Source organism: Poeciliopsis prolifica, unplaced genomic scaffold, assembly GCF_027474105.1.
Source record: "Poeciliopsis prolifica strain line A6 unplaced genomic scaffold, Auburn_PproV2 SCAFFOLD007, whole genome shotgun sequence".
Lineage (NCBI taxonomy): Eukaryota > Metazoa > Chordata > Actinopteri > Cyprinodontiformes > Poeciliidae > Poeciliopsis > Poeciliopsis prolifica.
The window spans coordinates 2,650,418-2,670,219 of NW_026562382.1; the positions used below are offsets into that span (position 1 = coordinate 2,650,418).

At 40.7% G+C, this 19,802-nt stretch overlaps 1 protein-coding gene and 1 long non-coding RNA gene across 7 annotated transcripts in view; both read left to right on the forward strand.

The window, feature by feature from the left end:
• Positions 1 to 19,802, forward strand: part of sema5ba (sema domain, seven thrombospondin repeats (type 1 and type 1-like), transmembrane domain (TM) and short cytoplasmic domain, (semaphorin) 5Ba) — a 190,348-nt gene that overhangs the window by 134,443 nt on the left and 36,103 nt on the right. For all 4 annotated transcript variants that reach the window (XM_055031592.1, XM_055031593.1, XM_055031594.1 and 1 more), the window contains exons 10-12: positions 4,024 to 4,159; positions 7,410 to 7,617; positions 7,726 to 7,933. In XM_055031592.1, coding sequence (XP_054887567.1) covers positions 4,024 to 4,159; positions 7,410 to 7,617; positions 7,726 to 7,933 — 552 coding nt within the window. The remainder of the gene's footprint in view (positions 1 to 4,023; positions 4,160 to 7,409; positions 7,618 to 7,725; positions 7,934 to 19,802) is intronic.
• LOC129361007 (uncharacterized) lies at positions 9,780 to 12,299 on the forward strand. 3 transcript variants are annotated; one of them, XR_008606118.1, is made up of 4 exons: positions 9,780 to 9,954; positions 10,923 to 10,949; positions 11,580 to 11,670; positions 11,834 to 12,299. It is a non-coding gene; the product is annotated as an uncharacterized LOC129361007 (long non-coding RNA). The 3 variants fall into 3 exon arrangements; XR_008606119.1 differs by having other exon boundaries at positions 9,780 to 11,005; XR_008606117.1 differs by having other exon boundaries at positions 9,780 to 10,949; positions 11,834 to 12,298.

The following is a 19,802-nucleotide window of genomic DNA, read 5'->3' on the forward strand; positions in this document are numbered from 1 at the left end:
TAAAATTGCGGCTACATTTTTGTCCAAAATGATCGAGTTCTAGTAACATCACAAAGACAAACAAGCATATATTTCAGTCTGTAGGAAACCAATAGAAAAAATACCGCCAATAAACCCGCAGTTATAGTCGCATGAAATGCGGAATGTTGTTTCAAAGGGTGACGCTCGTCACATCGTCAGGTTTTTGTCTGGAGTTAAAAAAAAAAAACGTTTTCTTTCCGCTTCCCTCTTCTGTGCTGCATTGTGCTTCTGTAAAATGCATCAACATTTATGATTTCAGCTTGCAAAATCTAAAAGAAATAAACAATAAATAATCATTTTTTACTCTTGCAGGAGCTTGAGGTGGGATTGAAACAATCCGCGGCGATGCACACCGGCCTCTTGTTTTTGTTTAACGAGTCTCTCTGGTGAGCAGATCATCACAGATTTCTGCCGAGGCTCTGCCGGGGCTTCGTTACTCGTCTAACTCCCTTTATTTCCTAACGCTGAGGTTCATCTGCTGTGAAATCACCCGTCTCTGCCGGGTCAAAGAGTTGGGAAAGGGCCGTGGGTTTCTTGGAATTATTAAATGTTGTAAAAGAAAATGTTTGAATACAACTTCATATTCAATTTCCTGGAACAGCTGGCTCTTCAAACAGAAGTGAACAGTGAATGCGTCGGGGGATCGTTTTCATCAGCGGATAAATTCTCATCAGGTCCTCTAATTACTGCTCCTGGCAGCAGGGCTGCGAAGAGCAGGGATGGAGTCAAAATAAACTTTGCTGCGTGTGCAGACATGCGTGTGTGTGTGTGTGTGTGTGTGCGTGCGTGGGTGTGCGTGTGTGTGTTGATTGTGATAAAGAGTTTGTGTGGCTCGGTGGAGTCCTGTGGCTCAGATTAATAATATAGTTCAGATACACTTGCGGCGCTTGTTAATTAGGTCAGTTCACTGTTGGTTTGGGTCTATCAAGTGTTTGGCTAATAAAAGGAAGAAACAGGAAATATTACCAGCTTCGCCCTGTGAAGAAACTCGACGCATTCCAGCATAAAAAAGGCCAGAGATGAGCTTTCAAAAGATTCCAACAACTGAGAGGAGATGGCTTGTAATGCGACGTTCAACATCATTTCTGTGTGCAAAATAAACAAAGCAACACGGCTCCCCTAACATTCACGTCAGCTTTCGATTTCAACTAATCCTAAACGATGTGTGTTGTGGAGGATTATCCTTTCTCCATGTGGGTTCAAGAAGAGTCAGTCACATGAATTCATGGATTCATGGGGACAGCAGGTGCTAGTGTCTACCTCTAGTGAATGTTTCGGGCGAGAGGCGGGTTCACCCTGCACAGGTCGCCAATCTGTCGCAGGGCAACACAGACAGACAAGACAAACATGCACACTCACAAAGAGACCAATCAACCTGACCTTCTTGCTGCAAGGTAACAGTGCTACCAACTGCACCACCTTGCAGCCCTTAAAATACAATAATATCCAACTATTGTGTCTAATAATAGTTTGTGGTTCTCCTTGATGACCTCTGTCTAAGCTACGCCCTAAAGAGGGCGTTCCCTGGCGGGTCATTTCCTTTATTTGCACCTTATTATTTGTCCACATGGGTGTCGTCCTATGTGGACGAATTGAAGCCTGATTTAGCATCAAGCTTTTAAAAAGAAAAAGAAAATCTTTTGTCTCAGCTAGAAATCTGCTCAAAAAGTATTTCTTTACCCACAAACCAACCATGTCAAGTTAAATTTCCCAATTCTGGTCTAAAAAGAGCAACATCCACTGAGAACACTGGAAGCATTTGTTGTCAGGCAGCAACCTGTTAACACCTTGAAGATGTTTTTTTTTTTTTTAATAAAACATGAGAGGGAATGTTTGAGCCACTCTGTGGATAGTTTTGGTAGAAACTAAGCAATGAATTACTACAATCATGGCTGAGGTCAGGAATGCAGCCGCTCCTGCCGCCCCGGCTGCTTTTTAAAGGAGTTCTTTGCATGACAGACGGGCGGCGCTTCATTGAGACTCTTTTGCCTGTAAAGAAGAGAAAAAGAATACTTTTGCAGTCCGTAAATCTTGGAACGTAGTCGGCGCAAAGCATTTCCATAAACCTGGAAGTAATTTTCCCGTACCGTTTTCTTTGTGCGCCGCTTAAGAAAAGAATAATAATGATAATAAAATACTGGGCTACAAACTTCTCCCGTCTTCTGTTGGTTACATCGAAGAGTGAAAATATCTGAGGGGTAAAGAATGGGCTCTGTAAATCAAAATGGGAAAATCAAGAGGGGAGTGTAAGAGGACAAGAAAGGCTCAGTTGGACCGACGTGAAGCAGAAGAAGAAGAAGCGTCCTTCCACATGATGACAGTGGTCCCTGCAGCGCCGGACCCTGAAGAGCCGCAAAGCAAAGCGACAGCAACCAACGCTGCAGATGTCAAACAGCTTTCCTGTCACTTTCCTGGGCTTTTAAGCCGACTCCAGCCATATGGGTCTCATCCATTAGTGCAATTGACTGTATTTCTCTCAGCGCAGCCTTCACTATGCTCTCCTGACATCGTGTGCGGCAACCCGCTGTCAGAGAAGGCCTCCTAAACAGTCTGGACAGTGTCAGAGTCTGCCAGGCAGAAGAAATAGAAGAAGCCGCAACTACAGTTCAACCCACGAGCCTGGAGTTTTGCTTCCTTTTACATCAAACTATCTCTCTGAGTTTGTGAATGTGCAAAACAGTAGTAGCCGGCCCCTCGTCAACCCCCAGGGTGCCACCATCTTATTTTATCGTCATTTCCCTTCGGATGGGATGACCTTGTTGTGAGTTTGCAGCAGAGATTCAATCAGCTCGTCTCTATCCGAGGCCTCAGACCAGAGTGTGGAAGAAACTCATTTTTTTTATTGAAAGTCTGGAGGTTGTGTTGCTCCGTAGCCTGGGAGTCGGCGAATGAGCCACCTGTTTGACTTCCCTCTGTGTTGAGCCAGAACTCGTTTAGAGCTTCCCTGCCCGGCGGTGATAACGGAGCGCTTCTGTTGCTTTACAGATCTGAAGAGAATCTCACCTTTCAGAGCAAAGAAGAAGAAAATAAAGCCAAGTATTAAAGACATTCTGCGTCTTTGTGTTGCACTTTTCACACCCGGTTGTGAGCTGAGCTCACGTCTAATTTTCAAGGGATTTTCTACTTTTCTGAGAGCCGATTTTCTTTGGCTGTTGGAGAAGAACGGCTATTGTTGCTGATATTTAGCTGAGAAGTCATGAAGTAGGAAATTCTTGAACCTCTCAAATGATTGGCAAAATACAAAGATATATGTGATCACATCATTGCCACTGTGTGCTCTAAAAGTGTAACTCAGCCGTTATAGTTGCATTTTGAGGTTTTTATACTTTATCTGTTCTTTTGTTTCCTTTTTCCAAAAGCCTTTGACGTTCAAAAAGGTCGTCGCATCTTTTTGTCTTTTTGTTTTTCGAAGATATTTTAAAAGATTTTCAAAACTCATGTTAGCTGACAGTTGCACAACAATGCTCTCTCTCATGCTGTGGACCTTTCCCCCCCCTGCATCTGTCTCAGTCTTTCATCATAACATTACCAGTCGATAAGTGGAGATATATCAGTCTCTCAGAGGCCAGCCCATCGTAGCAGTCAGACATCTCTGTGTGCGTGTGTGGAGAATCTGTCAACAGTTGTGGGCGGTTAAGAAACTCATCGGCTTACAGCTTGTTACGGCTAAATACCAGTAGTTTAGCTGTAGTGACCTCTAAAAACAACTCTGGGTGTATATGTGCGTGTTGTTTGCTCATCATCTGTACACTTTCCTCCAATCTCCTCAGCTTAATACCGTCCGCTGTCACTGTGCAGCAGCGATAGCATAGATTAGCCTGCAGCAAAGCAAGCCAGACACATATCGGCTGTTTAGTGTCGCATAACAGCTGCATTATGGAGGATGGAAGCTGCAAAAACATCCACAGCTATGCTGCTCTAACGAACATCACATTTGAAATGCATGACTTTTTTTTGTGTGTGATTTTTATTTCTTGCTTTCTGTCCGTCTCGCTGCAACAGCAACAGCATCGCAGCCTCGGCAGTGTGTGCCTTCAACCTGAGCGCCATCACCCAAACCTTCAACGGACCCTTCCGCTCCCAGGAGAATCCCCGCTCCACCTGGCTCCCCACACCCAACCCCATCCACAACTTCCAGGTTGGTTTCCACACACAGTCTCTCAGCGACTGACGCAGAATTGTCATTTCAATGTCAGCAGGGCATGAGCTGTGACCAGAGGAAAGGAAACAAAAATAAGATCTAAAAAGTAGGTCACCAACAAGTTTTATCCAACTTGCAAAAATAATTATTTAAAATGTTGATGGTTGTTTTTGTGCCAAGCTGCTAGGAACAACTGGGTTGAGTTTCTATTGATTTTAATGTTTCTTCTTGGCAAGTTGGAAGAGATTCTGGCAGATTGGATGAAAACCAGCGATAAACTCTTTATAGACCTGTCAAAAATTCTCAATTGGATTCATGTCTGGGGTTTGACGGAGCCATTCCAACACATACACACCCCTTGATGTGAGTTGTCCTGTTGTGGCTCTGATGTCTTTTCAGGATCGTTGTCCTTCTGGTGGGTAAATATCCAAAAGTCTTTTGACGCCTCCAATGTGTTTTCTTCCGCAGTTGCTCTGCATCTACCAAACATGGAAAGATTCCATGTTTCTATTGAAGAAAATCCTTTCCATACCATAATACTACCACCATGCTGTCTCCACATTTTCCCCAGCCCGTCTAATGCGATGCTTTCGAATGTTATCTTAAAATCTAATTGTTTCACACAACGGCTGGATTTACACAGATTAAATTGAGCACAGCTGAACTAACTGAATCTGTTTTTGTTGTGTTGAATTTCACTTATGGGTATCGGTGGAAAGGGGGATGGTACATGTAAGCATGCTTCACTTTTCATATCCTGTGTCACTCTCCTTTCATTTCACGATGATCCACAGCTCATTCGTTGGTCTCTCTCATACGATCCCAATTAAATCAACATCTGGCTGTGAGTAAAACAGAACAACCCACAAACGGATTATTATGTCAGGAAGAACGTGTAAGAAAGTCTGACAGAGTTTCAAACTGTTTACTTAACAGAGGAATAAAGAAATAATAAGAAAAACAAAATTATTGTCACACAATGTCTTCAGGTGTGCAGGAGGCTGGTAACTGTTTTCCAGGGCTGCGTGTTTTAGATGTTTTCCTGCTTAAACATGCATGACTGAGATGAATGAGTCGTTCGTTAGCAGGCTCCTGCAGACCTACAGGAGATAACCGCAATGATTGAATCAGATGACTCGGTGCAGGGACACGTCTAAAATATGCAGGACAGCAGCCTCTGAGGATCGGGATCAGACACTCCCACACATCACAATTACGCTAAATTAGTCTGATGTCAGTGTAATGGTTCAATCTGGCACCTCAAATTAGTATGGATGCAGCAGTCTGTTGATGCATCTGTAATGGGGCTGCAGCCATAGCCGACACCTGAACTACGACCCCCAAGTCCCAGACGGGTTGAGAAACAGGGCTTCGCGGATTCAGAGAGTGGTCCAAAGAGAAGAGAAGTTCTTGTCGTCCAAGGATTATAATGGGCAGGTACCGAGGCGACACAAGCATTTGTAATGTGGAAGAGAGGGGAGGGCTTCGTCAGCTTGAGCGGGAGTCGCTAACGCTCGGCTCGTGAGACGCATGCGGCTTTTCTCTCTGCCTCACCCGCCTGTCTTGGTTCTCATTTTAAGTGCAGCTTGCGGACTATTTTATTTATTTGTTTCCAATGAGAGAAACAAGGCCCAGACAATAAACAGTTATGTATCGAGAGTTATCATATTCCCTGCTGAGGTAATAGGATTGAAAAAGGAGGAAATTCAGTCCGCTGATATAAGAATACAAAAGCTGATGATGATGTATGGAAAATTGTGCCACTCAAGGTTGTAGCACATTGGAGTAGCTCTGTTCTTTCATTGAGAATTTTACTTTTTAAAATTCTTTTTTAAAATTTTACTATTTTACTTTTTACACTTATATTGCTTATATAAGTGTAAAAAGCTTATAAAACAAAAATGAACTTTTGTCCAAACAAAAGCTATTTTTCCTCCAGAAAGGGAGCAATATAAGTGTAAAAAGTAAAATTCTCAATGAAAGAACAGAGCTACTCCAATGTGCTACAACCTTGAGCGGCACAATTTTCCATACATCATCATCAGCTTTTGTATTCTTATATCAGCGGACTGAATTTCCTCCTTTTTCAATCCTATTATAAGTGTAAAAAGTATAATATATAAGTCATTCAATTTGGGAAATGTCAGTTTCTGCCTCTGTTCAGCTTCCTTCCAGCAAAGACACTTTACACTTGTCTGCAGTTCAATCATCTGTTACTACAACTGAGCTACCAGCACAGTTCTGTCAAGCCAGACGTTGTGAGACGTCAGTCGGACTTGGTCACCTTGTTTGTTGCTGATGCTCGAAGCATGCAGTGCGTTGAGTTGTAGGTAACCAGGAAAACCAGGAGAGTTTGAATCATATGAGTTTTTTTCTGTACAGGGAGGGAAATGTCATTCATAATAATTGCAATGCCCATGGGCAGAAAGCACAACTTTTTATAACCATCTGACCAGAAAGAGACTTGAGGAGGAGCAGTGAAAGCAAATGAGGTGAAATCTAGTCATTTAAAACAGCTATTTTAAATTACTACTAATGCAAAGCCTAAATAACTATGGGCTTGACTTTTGAAGCAGACTTTAGCATCAGCTCTCAACACGGCTGGTGAGTCTGGCCTTTGTGAAACAGCATTCTTACTTTAAATCAGGGATTTCTAAAGGGCTGCTAGCATTTCCAAATCGGCGGTGTTCCTTTCCTGGCAGACAGAAACCTCTAAGAGATTAATGCTCTTCTCCATTTAACCGTTCCTGTTAACTGTTATCTCTCACTGTCTTGCAGCCTGAATGAATTTCAGATATCTCTCCACGGATTATAGGAAGAATTGTTTCCTTTAAAATGGGTTTGAATGCAGTAAAAACCATGTGATAGTTGCTCGATATCGGATCTTAAAGGTTCACGTTTTTTAGTTTTTGACTTGCTTTTGGTACTTCTCTGGTCTGCAATATTTATTTCACACAGTGTATTAAAAAACTTGGAACATTTTTCTTATCCACAAAACAATTTTAGCTACAAACCCTTTTTCTTTAATTATAAGTGTTTTTAAACTTACTGAAGATAAAAATGAAAATAAAAAAAACGTGTTGATGATGAAACTCCAGCAATTTCCTTGAAAATCAACAAAACAACTGTCGAGAACATGGCTTTGTACATTTATCATTTAAATAAATCTTGTTTTCTCGTTTGCTTTACAACCTTTTATGCATCTAATTTGCAAACGCCTCTTGGCTTTGTGTTTTCCCCTCTGCAGTGTGGCACCATAAATGACAAAGGTCCCAATGAGGGTTTGACGGAGCGCAGCCTTCAGGACGCGCAGCGGCTGTACCTGATGAACGACGTGGTGCAGCCAGAGTCCGTGAATCCTCTGGTCATGCAGGACGACGTCCGCTTCTCAAACCTGGTGGTGGACATCGTCCAGGGCATGGACACCCTTTTCCACGTCATGTACATCAGCACAGGTTTGGTTTGTCTCAAATCGGATGATGTGTTGGTCTAAAAGGAAAGCTTGATTTTTCGTCTTTTCTTTTTACAGACCCGTCTTTTTGTTTTGTGTTGTTTTTGTTCAGAATACGGCACCATCCTGAAGGCTCTGGCCACGCCCAACAAAAACCTGCAGGGTTGTTACCTGGAGGAGATGGAGCTCCATCCGCCCGGCGTCCGAGAGCCGATCCTGAGCCTTCAGATCCTGCACAGCGACCGATCGCTCTTCGTTGGCCTCAAAGACAGAGTCCTGAAGATCCCTCTCGAGAGGTGTTCCTCCTACAAAACTGAGTCGTGAGTAGAGCAACAAACCCAAAACGTTCAGGTCGTTACAGTGTCCACAGAGTTAGTGGAAGCCTTCACCCGGCCCTGTCACATACACGAAAGACCGTGGAGCGTTATCCTCTTTAGCCTCAACCACTGTCAGCTGTATCTCCAAATATAAGCTTTAGAAATCATGTGGAAATTTTTATAAAGTTTATAAAGCTGTTTCCTTAAGAAAATAATTATGTTCTTGCATGGATCAATGCATTTTGCTCCTGCAAATAATCTTAAATTTTGAAAAACAGATTGAAACCAACACAGAGCAGATCACTGTGGAAGCAGATTTCCTCTTGTCCTCATTTGTGCAGATTTGGTTTATGCTCAGATGTTTGCGAACATAGTCTCCCATCGTTTAGTTGACGTTTCATTTAATTGTGTCCATCGCTTTTTTTCTCCATGATTCTTTACTTCCCTGGTTTGTTTCTGGTTTTAGTTGTGCAGATTAGACTCTCTGGTTATTGAGTTTTTTGTCTAAAAAAATAAAATAAAAAATAAACCTGTTGAGAAATAGTCTGGCCTGGATTCTTCAGCTGTTTTTATGGACCAGACATTAGCTTACTAAATGTGATCTTGTCCTTATCTACACTGTAAAAAAGGAACCTCAGGGGTTATCACATTAACAAAAGATCATGTACTGTTAACTAAATAATTGCATGTTTGAGCCAAAACCATGATACAATCATGTTGCATAAACAAGATATTCCACAACTTCAACGTTTATAAAATTGAATCATGTTGAGCGAACATGATTCATTATAGTCAGACCGATCCTATGCTGAAGACCACGAGTGAGATCACGCGATATCACGCAAGTTCACGCAAAATTACGGGAAATTACGGGATATCACGCGAGAATACGCGAGACAATCGGTTTTTTTTCTCGCAAATGGAATAAAATGTATTCAAGGTGAGATAACGTGATTCAATTACGTCAGCTAGATCTTACGCCAAAAAAAAGAACGTCGGGGTATTACATTAACAAAAAAATATCATGTACCTTTCACACAATAATGTTGGGTTTGAAGCGAAAACGTGATAAAATCATGTTGGATAAACAAGATATTCCACGACTTCACATTTATAAAATTGAATCATGTTGAGCTAACATGATTCATTATAGTTAGACTGATATTGTGCTGACGACAACGAGTGAGATCACGGGATATCACGCGAGAACACGCGAGACAATCGGTTTTTTCTCTCAACTGAACTAACGTGATTGAATGACGTTATCTCAACTTGAATACATCTAATTCCTCAAGCTCCCAGGCCTCTACCAGAGGCCTGGGAGCTTGAGGGTCCTGCGCAGTATCTTGGCTGTGCCAAGATATATATATATATATATATATATATATATATTATATATATATATATATATATATATTATATATATATATATATTTTTTTTTTTTTATTAGATTAACTTTGACAAATATTGATATTGAATAAAATAAAAAAAACATATATATATATATATATATATATATATATATATATATATATATATATATATATATATATATATGTTTTTTTTTATTTTATTCAATAAAAATTCAATAATAAATAAAATAAAAAAAACATATATATATATATATATATATATATATATATACATATATATATATATATATATATATATATATATATATATATATATAAATAGTTGAAAATATATATAATATATATATATATATATATATATATATATATATATATATATATATATATATATATATATATGTATATATATTTTTTTTTTTTTTTTTTTTTTTTATTCAATATCAATATTTGTCAAAGTTAATCTAATAAAAAAAAAACACAGTGACGTCAGTTCCAAAGCGCTATTGTGTCAGACTCATCTCCCGCTGAAGAGGATCCAGCGACATCAAGAGATTACGGAAAATCACGCGAGATAACTGGCTCGCACCTTGTTGGGTTTTTTCAAGGGCAGAGGGGAGATTCCTGGCGTGCATCTACTTAATTTGAAGAAGGTAAGAGTCAAACTATTTTCATCTAAATCCATATAAAAATATGTAACTTAAAATTTCTCTACCATTTGCACCATTTTCTACTTGTTCCATACTTGTGTCACATTATTTCATGTTCTGTAGATTAAGTCGGTTAGGTTAAGGCAGATAGCTTTTTGTTTACATTTATCGCCGCACCATGTTAGGTACATTCTGTGCGAAAAAACTCTGCAGAGCCATATGTAGTGTAAGGGTCACAAAGCTGCTGCCAGAGACACAAATGGACCCCGGAAATGTCACAGTTTTGCTCCTCCTGAGCTCCCTGGAGGTTTAGTGGATTTTTAACACACGGATCTAACATCAGTCTATTTCTAACTATTTTAATTCTATTTCAGTAATGTTACTATGGAGGTAAATGTAGATACACACACACACACACTTTGGTACCTTTCTATCATCATCGAGATTCTTAATTAATTATGGTAATAAAAAGTCCTACATTTCAGTCGGTGAAACCTGCAGAAAGCATTGCTTTCTGAGCTTTGTTAAATGTTCCTAAAATACCTGTTAGTTATGGATTTCTAGTATATTTTGTCAGGCTAAAACTCTCAATGGATTATCCATTATTACAGACTTGAGCTTTCTATTTTTTTCTTTAAAATACATATTCCTCTGCTGTAAAGATGTTGGGGTTTTTTGGACTCTTCTTTGTTGTCCCCAAATAATTGTAGCTCAGAAACAATATTGAAGTTCATTGGTTTAATTTTGAAATGTTGATGTTTTTTGTGTTGATTGTTTGTGCTCATTTTGACCTATGTTACTATTGCTTTCTACCATGTTCAATTCACCATTGTTCTGCACATATGTGCTTGCATACAAGTGTCCAGTGGTTATATTCATGAGGCATTCAAGGGACTTGTACTAAAAGATACAACTCAGTTCAGTATGAATTGCATATTTTAATGGCTGAAAATATATCTGATCTCTTTCAGAACATCACCTGTCTGTAATCCACCTGCGTAAGTACTGGTCAGGGGCTCATCGGCTATCAAGTTATAGATTTCAGTGGCTAATAGTAAGTTTTGCCAGATCTAAAGTGACTGAATGTAGTGTTAGAGAGCTTATAGAGCTAGAGTTCAGCTAAACATTTATTTGGCCAGTCTGTTTTATTTGTCTTTATTTGCGTGGGGATGTGGAATGTAAGGAGTGTAGTCTCTCTCTGTCTCGTAGATATGACCTGTTAAAACATTTTACACTTAAACACCGGCATATGCGACGTTACCCATGCCCACACATAGACTGTCCATGTACTTGTAAGACATGGAATGCTTTGCATATTCATTTAAGTAGAAGGATATAGACTGTGTTGACCATTCTGTACTTTTCACATATTTCTTTGGTGATATATTCATGTCTTTATTTAAACCTCTAACAGCTTCAGTTAGATGTTTAAATGAGATGTTAAACTCCATTTTAGTCATGGCATAATGAAGGGATACTAACAATTTTAAATATCTTTCAAATAGACTGCAAGCCACTGATCACTTTTGTTGTCACTTCCTTTGAATGTAGCTATGTTTTCAAGTGTGTGAACCTATACTGCTGGAGTTTTGAGATTGTTCTCATTGTTTTTTGATCTGCATATTTAGGAAGACACTGCTGAGGTCAGACGAGAGTGCATCCTCAAAGGTCTGTGTGTACCTAAATGAAGATCCAGAGAAGCTGGTGAGGGAGTACATGGTATGTTAAATTCTCTTTGTGTTTACAATAGAACTCCTAAGAGTTGTTAAAATACTTTCACCAACTAAGGTCCATGAGTGACTCAATCAATGTCAGTCTTAATTTATTTATTTAATTACATGTGAATTGTCTCTCCCCCAATACCCTTCCCTAACTCCCTTAGGACGTTGATGAATGCGCAGAAATGGCCAAAGCCGAGGCTGTCCTCGGAATCGTCATTTGAGCAGAGGGTGCAGAGGCTGCCGATGCACATCTGGATGTTGGGATTGTCCTGGAGGAGGTGGAAGTTATGAACAGCTTGGGCAGTGTATCTTCTGCAATAGTGATGCTGCTGGGACTAATCTATGCACTAAACTTGAGCTACCCTCAAGTTTAGTGCGTTCAGCACTCAACTTGCTCAGTAACTCAAGCATACCTTTGAAGTAATACAGAAAATAATAATGAAATTGGATGGAAAGAACTTATCAAAGAAAGCACAAGTTCTCAATATGAAACTCGCTGCTAAGTTGAGCAAAGTTTCATATGGAAAATGAGTGTTTAAAGTCTGCAGTAGAAAAGATTTATATTGTTACAGTTCTCTAAGTTGAGCAACTATAATGACATGTTTTATGTTGTAAAGAATTGGCTGGGAAATGAAACTGTAACCTTTTGTAGTTGTTTTTTTATTTCAATGTCCAACTCAGCTGTGTTTTGTGCTGTGTAAAAAAACGATGTATAACAATTCTGAAAATACAATTGTGTTGTACCTTTTCTAATTGTTGAGTGTTCTTCCTACACTTTCACCTAGTGCTATCTTAAAATGCTTGATTAACGCTTGAAAATATGTCTTTGAATTAACGTCATGAAATAATGGAAAGGATTTCCACACGATTAACTAGCTGTCTTTTAGCATGAAGCATATTTGTTGAGCTAACTTGCTTTTAGTGAGTTGGACCTACTGAATCAGGTAGTGTGAAGGTACCACTGTAAAATAAGGTGGTTTCAACTAGATTCACATTCATCTTAATGAAGTAACATCAATGATTTGGTCCTAAACATTGCAGATTAGTTGGGCGGGCTGTATTGCATTACACTGGGTCACGCTATAGTAACTGAGTTAAAGGAACCTTTAAAACATATGTTGAGCCAACACATTTCATTTGAATTTGAATAACCTTAATGAATGGAGTTGAGCCAACTCATTTGATTTACAATCATCCATTGCCTTACCATAATTCTGGTTAAGCCAACATATTTGGTTTAAATTAGAACAACCTTAATGAATTATGTTTTGCCAACTCATTTTATTTATATAAGAATAACCACAATATATTACGTTGAGCCAACATGTTTGATTTAGAATCACCCATTGAATCACCATTGTAACAAGTGGAGCCAACACATTTGCTTTACATTGGAATAATCTTAATAAATTAGGTTGACCTAACACATTTGCTTTAAATAGGAGTAACACAAGTACATGGTGCTGAAATAAAGCAAAGTAATCAGGTGGAAATCCTTTCCTAATTTTTTTATGTTCATCCAATGACTTATTTTTTTCAGTGTATATTTTGTCATGTCATAGTCTGCTGTTGCTTCCCAGGGGCCAGATAACCTGTCAATTTTTGCAAAAGCTGAGGAATTGAAACGGGACACCATCTTGAGTTGAATGACTTTCCATTGGGAGGTTTTGTTTTATGCTTGTGGTTGGTGTTTTCTCGTAGTACGTGTTCTTGATTTGCCTTGTCATTTTCGCTTGACTGCATTATTTTGTTACTGTCTATGTTCGATTTAGTAATAGTTTTCATTGTGCTCATGAATGCTGCGGCTGTTCATGCTTCAGTTAATCAAGCGGCTCCTTTGTGCCGGTGACCATCCTCCCTCTGTGTGCACTCTGTCCCGGTTTGCTCCGTCCCGGTTTGCTCCGTCCAGGTTTGCTCCGTCCAGGTTTGCTCTGTCCCGGTTTGCTCCGTCCAGGTTTGCTCTGTCCCGGTTTGCTCCGTCCAGGTTTGCTCCGTCCCTGTCGGATCTTTTCAACACACAGTGACTTCTTCCCAGTCGTCATCGTCTCAGCTCTCGTTAAAGCGCTTCACCTCCATTGTGACCCCGACTGCCACGATTTGGATGTTCCTCTTCAAAACACGGTGGAGTTAGAATCATTACCAAAGAAATGGTGCTGTGATTTAAAGTCTTAAGGAAAAAAAATTGAAGAGAATTAAAGTATTTGTGAGATTTCAACATTTTAATGATAGTTTATCACTACAATTTGTCAACAATACTTAATCAGCAAGGAGGTTTGTGCATTGGTTTTCTCTGGGTGTTCCAGTTTCCTCTCAAAGACAAAAGTTATGAGTTTGGTTAAGTCGCCTGTCTATAAAACACTTTGGCATGAATGTGTGTATGTGTGTTTGCACTGAGTGTCTGTTTGCTGCTTTGTGATGGACTGGCAACATGCCAAGGGCATATTCCACGTCTCCAATAATTACAGCTGGAGGCGGACCTCAACAACCTCTCACCCCCGCAAAGACAAGCTGGCAGAGCCGTGGCTGAATTAGCAGAACTCCTCTTCATTAATAAGGTCGTACCTCACAGCAGCTTCCATAACTCACTTCACTTCCACATCCAATCTTACCGCTCGCAGGACTCAACGTCTTCAGCAAATAAAATCCTGGATCCGACTTTTAGAACCAGGATTTAGGCCGCGAACTGAGGCTCAACAAGGTGTTTCCGACTGACGCCACCGTTTGGTATTCGGCGTTCATGTTTTAGTGCTCAGTTTATACCTTTGGGCAGTTGATTTATTTCAACCTGCTCGGTCTACAGCTGAAAGCAATTATCTGTCCGCAACAGGGATTAATGTCCGGAAGACATCACCAATAATCATTAAAGTCCTTATGGTACCAGACAAATGATGAGGGCGGTATCTCCTTCGGCTCATTAAAGGAAATAAATTAGAAATAAATTTGTTGTGCTTTTGCTGTAATGAAGTCCAGAAAAGTACAAAGAAAATACTTTTTTTTCTGTCCTGTTTGCTGGTGTTTGAAGCCACTTCTCAAACAAGAACAATTCTCTGTGCTCAGTGAATCCTCAACTCCACTGTCATTTAAATGAAAATCCCTGTGCTCTGGATGAGCAGAGGAGGTGAAAGGCTCACTGGCTGTTCGTCTAACTGTCTTTGTCTTGTCAGGTCTACTGATCAGGATCTGCAGCTGGCCTCTGTGCTTCGTTTTGGAATTCAGATAGAAGCTAAATCCGCTTGGTGCATATGTCGGTGTGCGTGTGTTCATGAAAGAAAGTCTGCCGGATTTGTATTCGGGTTGGTCCTGGACGCATGCGGCAGGTTGCCATTTCGTTTAGATCTGAACTCTTAAAAACGGGGCATTGCAAAGGCAGCTACTCTTTGATTATCTATCCTCAGGACTACAGGCGGAGACGGAGAAGGACAGCAATACGGAGACAAAGGCCATTAGAAGCATAAAAAAGCTAATGTGCGCCAAGACTATAAGAAAAGTGAGCCCTTCACTCGTGAAAGGAAAAGAGAGAGAGATGGAGGAAAGACAGAATATCCTTGACCTACTTTGCAACATTCACTTCACCTATGTGGCTCACTTGCACTCACAATCATTTAAATGCACAGCAGCTTAAGGAACGCCGGTCTTCAGAGTACAACAGACGTCAACCTGCCAATGAAGGTGACGGCTGATCGTATCTGGTCAGACTCAAAAGAAAGGAGGTGGCATAAGATCAGGAGACTGGAGAGGAAAAAAAGGATGGATGTGAAAGTGAAGCAGCTCGCAGCAGCACTCAAAGCGTTTGAGCATGAATATGCCTCCTGTTGAGTTTACTTGTCTTTAGAAGTGACTGTATTAGATCCCAACAGTGTGAAATGTAATTTATATTGTTCTATGAAGGCTTTGGAGTTTTGTCATTGAACAAGGAACACGGCAGACAGAGCAGAGAAATAAATGTGGAGAAGGGTTGGGTTGTAAAGGCTTATCCCAAGCTTTGACAATCACACAGATCACTGTTCTACCCATCTTCTGGAAATAAAAGTAGTGTCAACCACCTTAAACCAACCAAGGCATGACCACTAAACCGGCAGGCCAGGGTATTAATCAAAGAAGCAGTCAAGAAGGACTAGATAACCCTAAAAGAGGAGCAGAGATCCCTAGTTCAGACGTCCATCGACAGGACTGCAAATGTTTGTGCGCTCCACAGATGTAACCTAAAAAGAAGTCATGTTACCAGCATCGCCTGCAGAGTGGAACACGGTGGTGATGCAGGATGCTGTGGGAATACCTTTCTTAAAGGGGCTGAAACAATTATGTAAAATCAACTTTTTTGAGCTTTATATTATCTTAGAATGTTATTGCCTCTTTAAAAACATACTTCAAGTGTTTTGCTTTGATTCTTTCATGCATTTTTGAGAAATCCTGAATGGTTGCCATGGCAGGCCATGGCAACCATTCAGCTGGGAGGACCTAGCTCCGCCTCCAGAGATGAAGCTCCTCCTCCGAGCTGCAGATCACAAGTGTCTGAGCTTCAGCATTGCAGAGCACTGCATCCCACCACTTCCCCTCTCAGCTCCTTCAGACTAGCCAGCAGCAATTAGCAAACACCTGGTGGAACTGAGCATTTGCTGAGTTCATTATATGAGCCACGTTTCAGTGCGACGCTGGTAAAAAAAAAAAAGCATTGTTAAAAGGTTAATAGAGGAGCTTCTACTTCTTGAAAACAAAGTTTTAAAAAGACCCAAACTTTCTAAAAGAGACAAAGGGCCAATTTGAAGGCGTTAAATTACAAAATCAAATCTCTTATCAGCTATATTTGATATTTGATGCATTTTTATAACAACTGAAGGTGACATAGTTACTTTATTGTGCTAAAAAGTGATGCGGTTTGACTGGAAAACACATAACGCTGTCCCTTTAAGCAGATGGTCAAATATCCTGCTTGAACAATGAAAACACTCAACACACTTGTCTGGCGTTTATATGTACATAGCATAAATCACCAATTGGTAAAGTTGCCAATATAAATTTCCAACAACCCAGAGGATTAAAAACTTTACATTTTCTTCAGCAGCAGCTTTTTCTCGAAAGTTTTCCATGACACACTTCACCAGCTCCCCCACAGCGACAGTGACGGTCTTATGTTTGAGGCTGACACCTCGCCGCATTAGCTGTGACTTGACAACATATTGTCAGTTCAGCTCCTTTTCACTTCCCCTGTTTCTCCCTCACCTTTCTGCTCCGCACCGTGGCTCACTTCGAGTCTCCACACCTCCCCCCCAGCCGTATCTGCGCCGCGCTGCGCGCTCTCTCCCAGGAGACGGACCAACTCCAGAGTCCCGGAGTCAGAAACCCACATGTGCTCAGAGACCGCAGTGGGGAAGTGCAGAAACGCAGCTGACAGCGGAGCCCACGGTGTAGGCGCAGCAAACCACTGACGCACACAAACACACCTACGCCTAAGACAGAGCAGTAGAGCAGTTCATGGCCTCTCTCTGAAGTGGAATGAAATGTTTGCAGACAGATAATGAGCATGTGCCTCATCTTCGATGGCGTACAGCTAAAAACGTGTTGTCAGTCGTTGCCGGCGTCCAAAATCCTCAGCCATGGCCTTAGTGTAGTTTGTGCTTGCTGAGTTGTTCGATATATAAGATGTTTCTCAGAGCAATTTCACCAGAGGAGGCTTTTTTTTTTTTTTTGGGTATCGCCGGCTGCATTATGTGTTGTTTCACTGAAAACAACCATCCAAAGAAAGCAAAAGGATGGTATTTTAAGTCCTAAATTTAAAATCTACACCTGGATATTCTTGCTTATTTTAATAGTATGCAGCTCTTTAAATATGTCCTGTGGGTAAATAACAACTGGAACTTTCCATACCTAGCAAGTTATTTCCGCAATTTACCGTCTATTAAAAGAGCGTTTCATCAGATTATTTTCACTGCCTGCTCCTGCGGGGGTGAAATTACTCACTTAATAGGCGAGTAATTCACTTATTAACTCCACCCAAATTTAATATTGCAAATTTGGGTGGAGTGACTCCAGGGGCTTGGGAGAGTAATAACCTGATATTGACTGGAAAGCTTTCAAAGTCTCTGCTTTCAGAAACCGTTGGCATTTTGTCAGATAGCGCAACGTGTGGCGGAATTACGGGTACTGGAAATTCTACTGGATCGCCGGCGCTACATCCGGGACTTGAAGGGTTTTAAGTAAACTTTTGCATAAACTGCTTGAGGGTTTTTGTGATTGGAGTTGTTCCAGGAAGGTAGTGAGCCTCTTTGGTGTTGTTCACTGACAAGTCATTAGAATCAGCCTTGAGCATCATCTAATCTGATGTCGCCAAGGGGATTATTTATCACTCCAAAAATCCTGAAAGGTCATTTTCAGATTGCAGATACAGGAGCCGAACAAAACACTCACATTCCAGTAGACATTATTGCTGCTGTGAAGGACTGACTTTGCTGAGTATATCGTATCTTTCCAAAAAAAAAAAAAAAGCTATGGAGAGTAGGGCTGAACCGATTCCTCGATTGATTAGAGTACCTCGATTATTAAAAGTCCTCTAGGAAAATTGATCTGCCTCAAAGTTTCGTCAAATTATGTTTTATTATGTGGCGCGCCGTGTTCTGCCCGGATCAGTATTTGTGGCGTTCAGTGCGTAAAATCATTTTATTGAGTACTCGATTACTAAAATATTCTTTAACAACAGCCCTAACTGAGAGCTTAGGTGGACAGAAAGACGCTTCTTTCAACATTTTCTAGGACAAAGCAAAGCCGGAAGCCATCTGATTTGAAACAATCGGGACACAATCTAAAAGGATTTCAGGTGGTTTTTGCTGTAGCATTTTCTGCTACACAGTGTTTCTTCGATTCACAGAACCAGAAAGGCAGTGTTTCTACCGCAAGACTCAGTCAAAGCGAGGAATTATATGAAAGACATGAAAAGCAAGCTAATCTCAACCTGGTAGCCATCAGTTTTTCTAAATATTGCTGTTCAATCCTGCAAAAAATCACTGCTGTAGGAGATAATTTACATTTCTGAGCTGAAAAAAGAAAACTACCTGCCTTTCCAAGTACCAACTAGAGCGCAGAGGTCGGCAACAATTTTCTCTTTTCAGTTCGCCAACATTCAGTCGTTTCTCCGGGGACGCGCGGCTCAGGCTTCTGTGGACAAAGAGCCACCTACTGTTTCACTAAATTCAGCTCCTGTTATTGTGCTGCTGTCTGAATGAGCTGAATGGATTTCCACCCGACTCGTCTGCATTGTGTGCGGTCGTCCTGCCTAAATGAAGACATGCGGCGTCCCCGTTCACACACCGAGGAACAGCTGGATGTTCTCCGCGGCTTTTAAACACTCCGGCAGCTGAAAGGCAGCCACACACGTTGTTCTCCCCACCAGAAAAACACTTCAGCCACATTAAGGCGACATTATTCACAGGCGAGCTGCTTAGTTTTGAAGAGCAGACTGAATTTTGATAGACTGCAGTGTACGTGCCTCGTCAGTCAGACGTTTATGATTTAATGTCACAGTGATTTGAGGCTTTTAAAGCCGTTTTCCTTCCGAGCGGATTGATCGTGGAGCAAAAAAAAAAAAAAAAAAGGACATTGTTTAAATTTCCAGTCAAATATTTTAGTGTGAGCTTCAAATCTTGTTGGAATATTAAATTGTCTCCAAGTTCAAGTTTTGGTCGGGAAATCTCCTTCTCTGTCTCTCCTGATTACTCGATTAATCCTAAGAATAATCGTTTACTAAAATGTTCTTTCACAACAGCCCTAGTTAGCCTTTTCTTTTTCTACGGTGATGTCACACTCGCTTCAGTGAGTGAAAGTGAACTTGTGATTCATCAGCTGCCAGATTGTGTCAAGGTTCTCGAACATCCTGCCTGACTTCCTGTTATCTGACGCTGGCCGTTCATAAAAACAGTTAGTTTTTATGATCCCTAAAGTCTATTTGCTGACTCATAGCTTAGGATATTAAAAGTCGCTGTTATCTTAGCTCTTGCTGCAGACCACAGAACGGAGATTTGCATCATCCTTTTTAACTCAAGTGTATTTTCTTCCGCTGCTAAACCTCTTTATCTGCCACTGATTTATCTCCTTTTAGTGGCAGCTTGCAGACAAATGGTCCAGCTTGTGGGTTAGTGT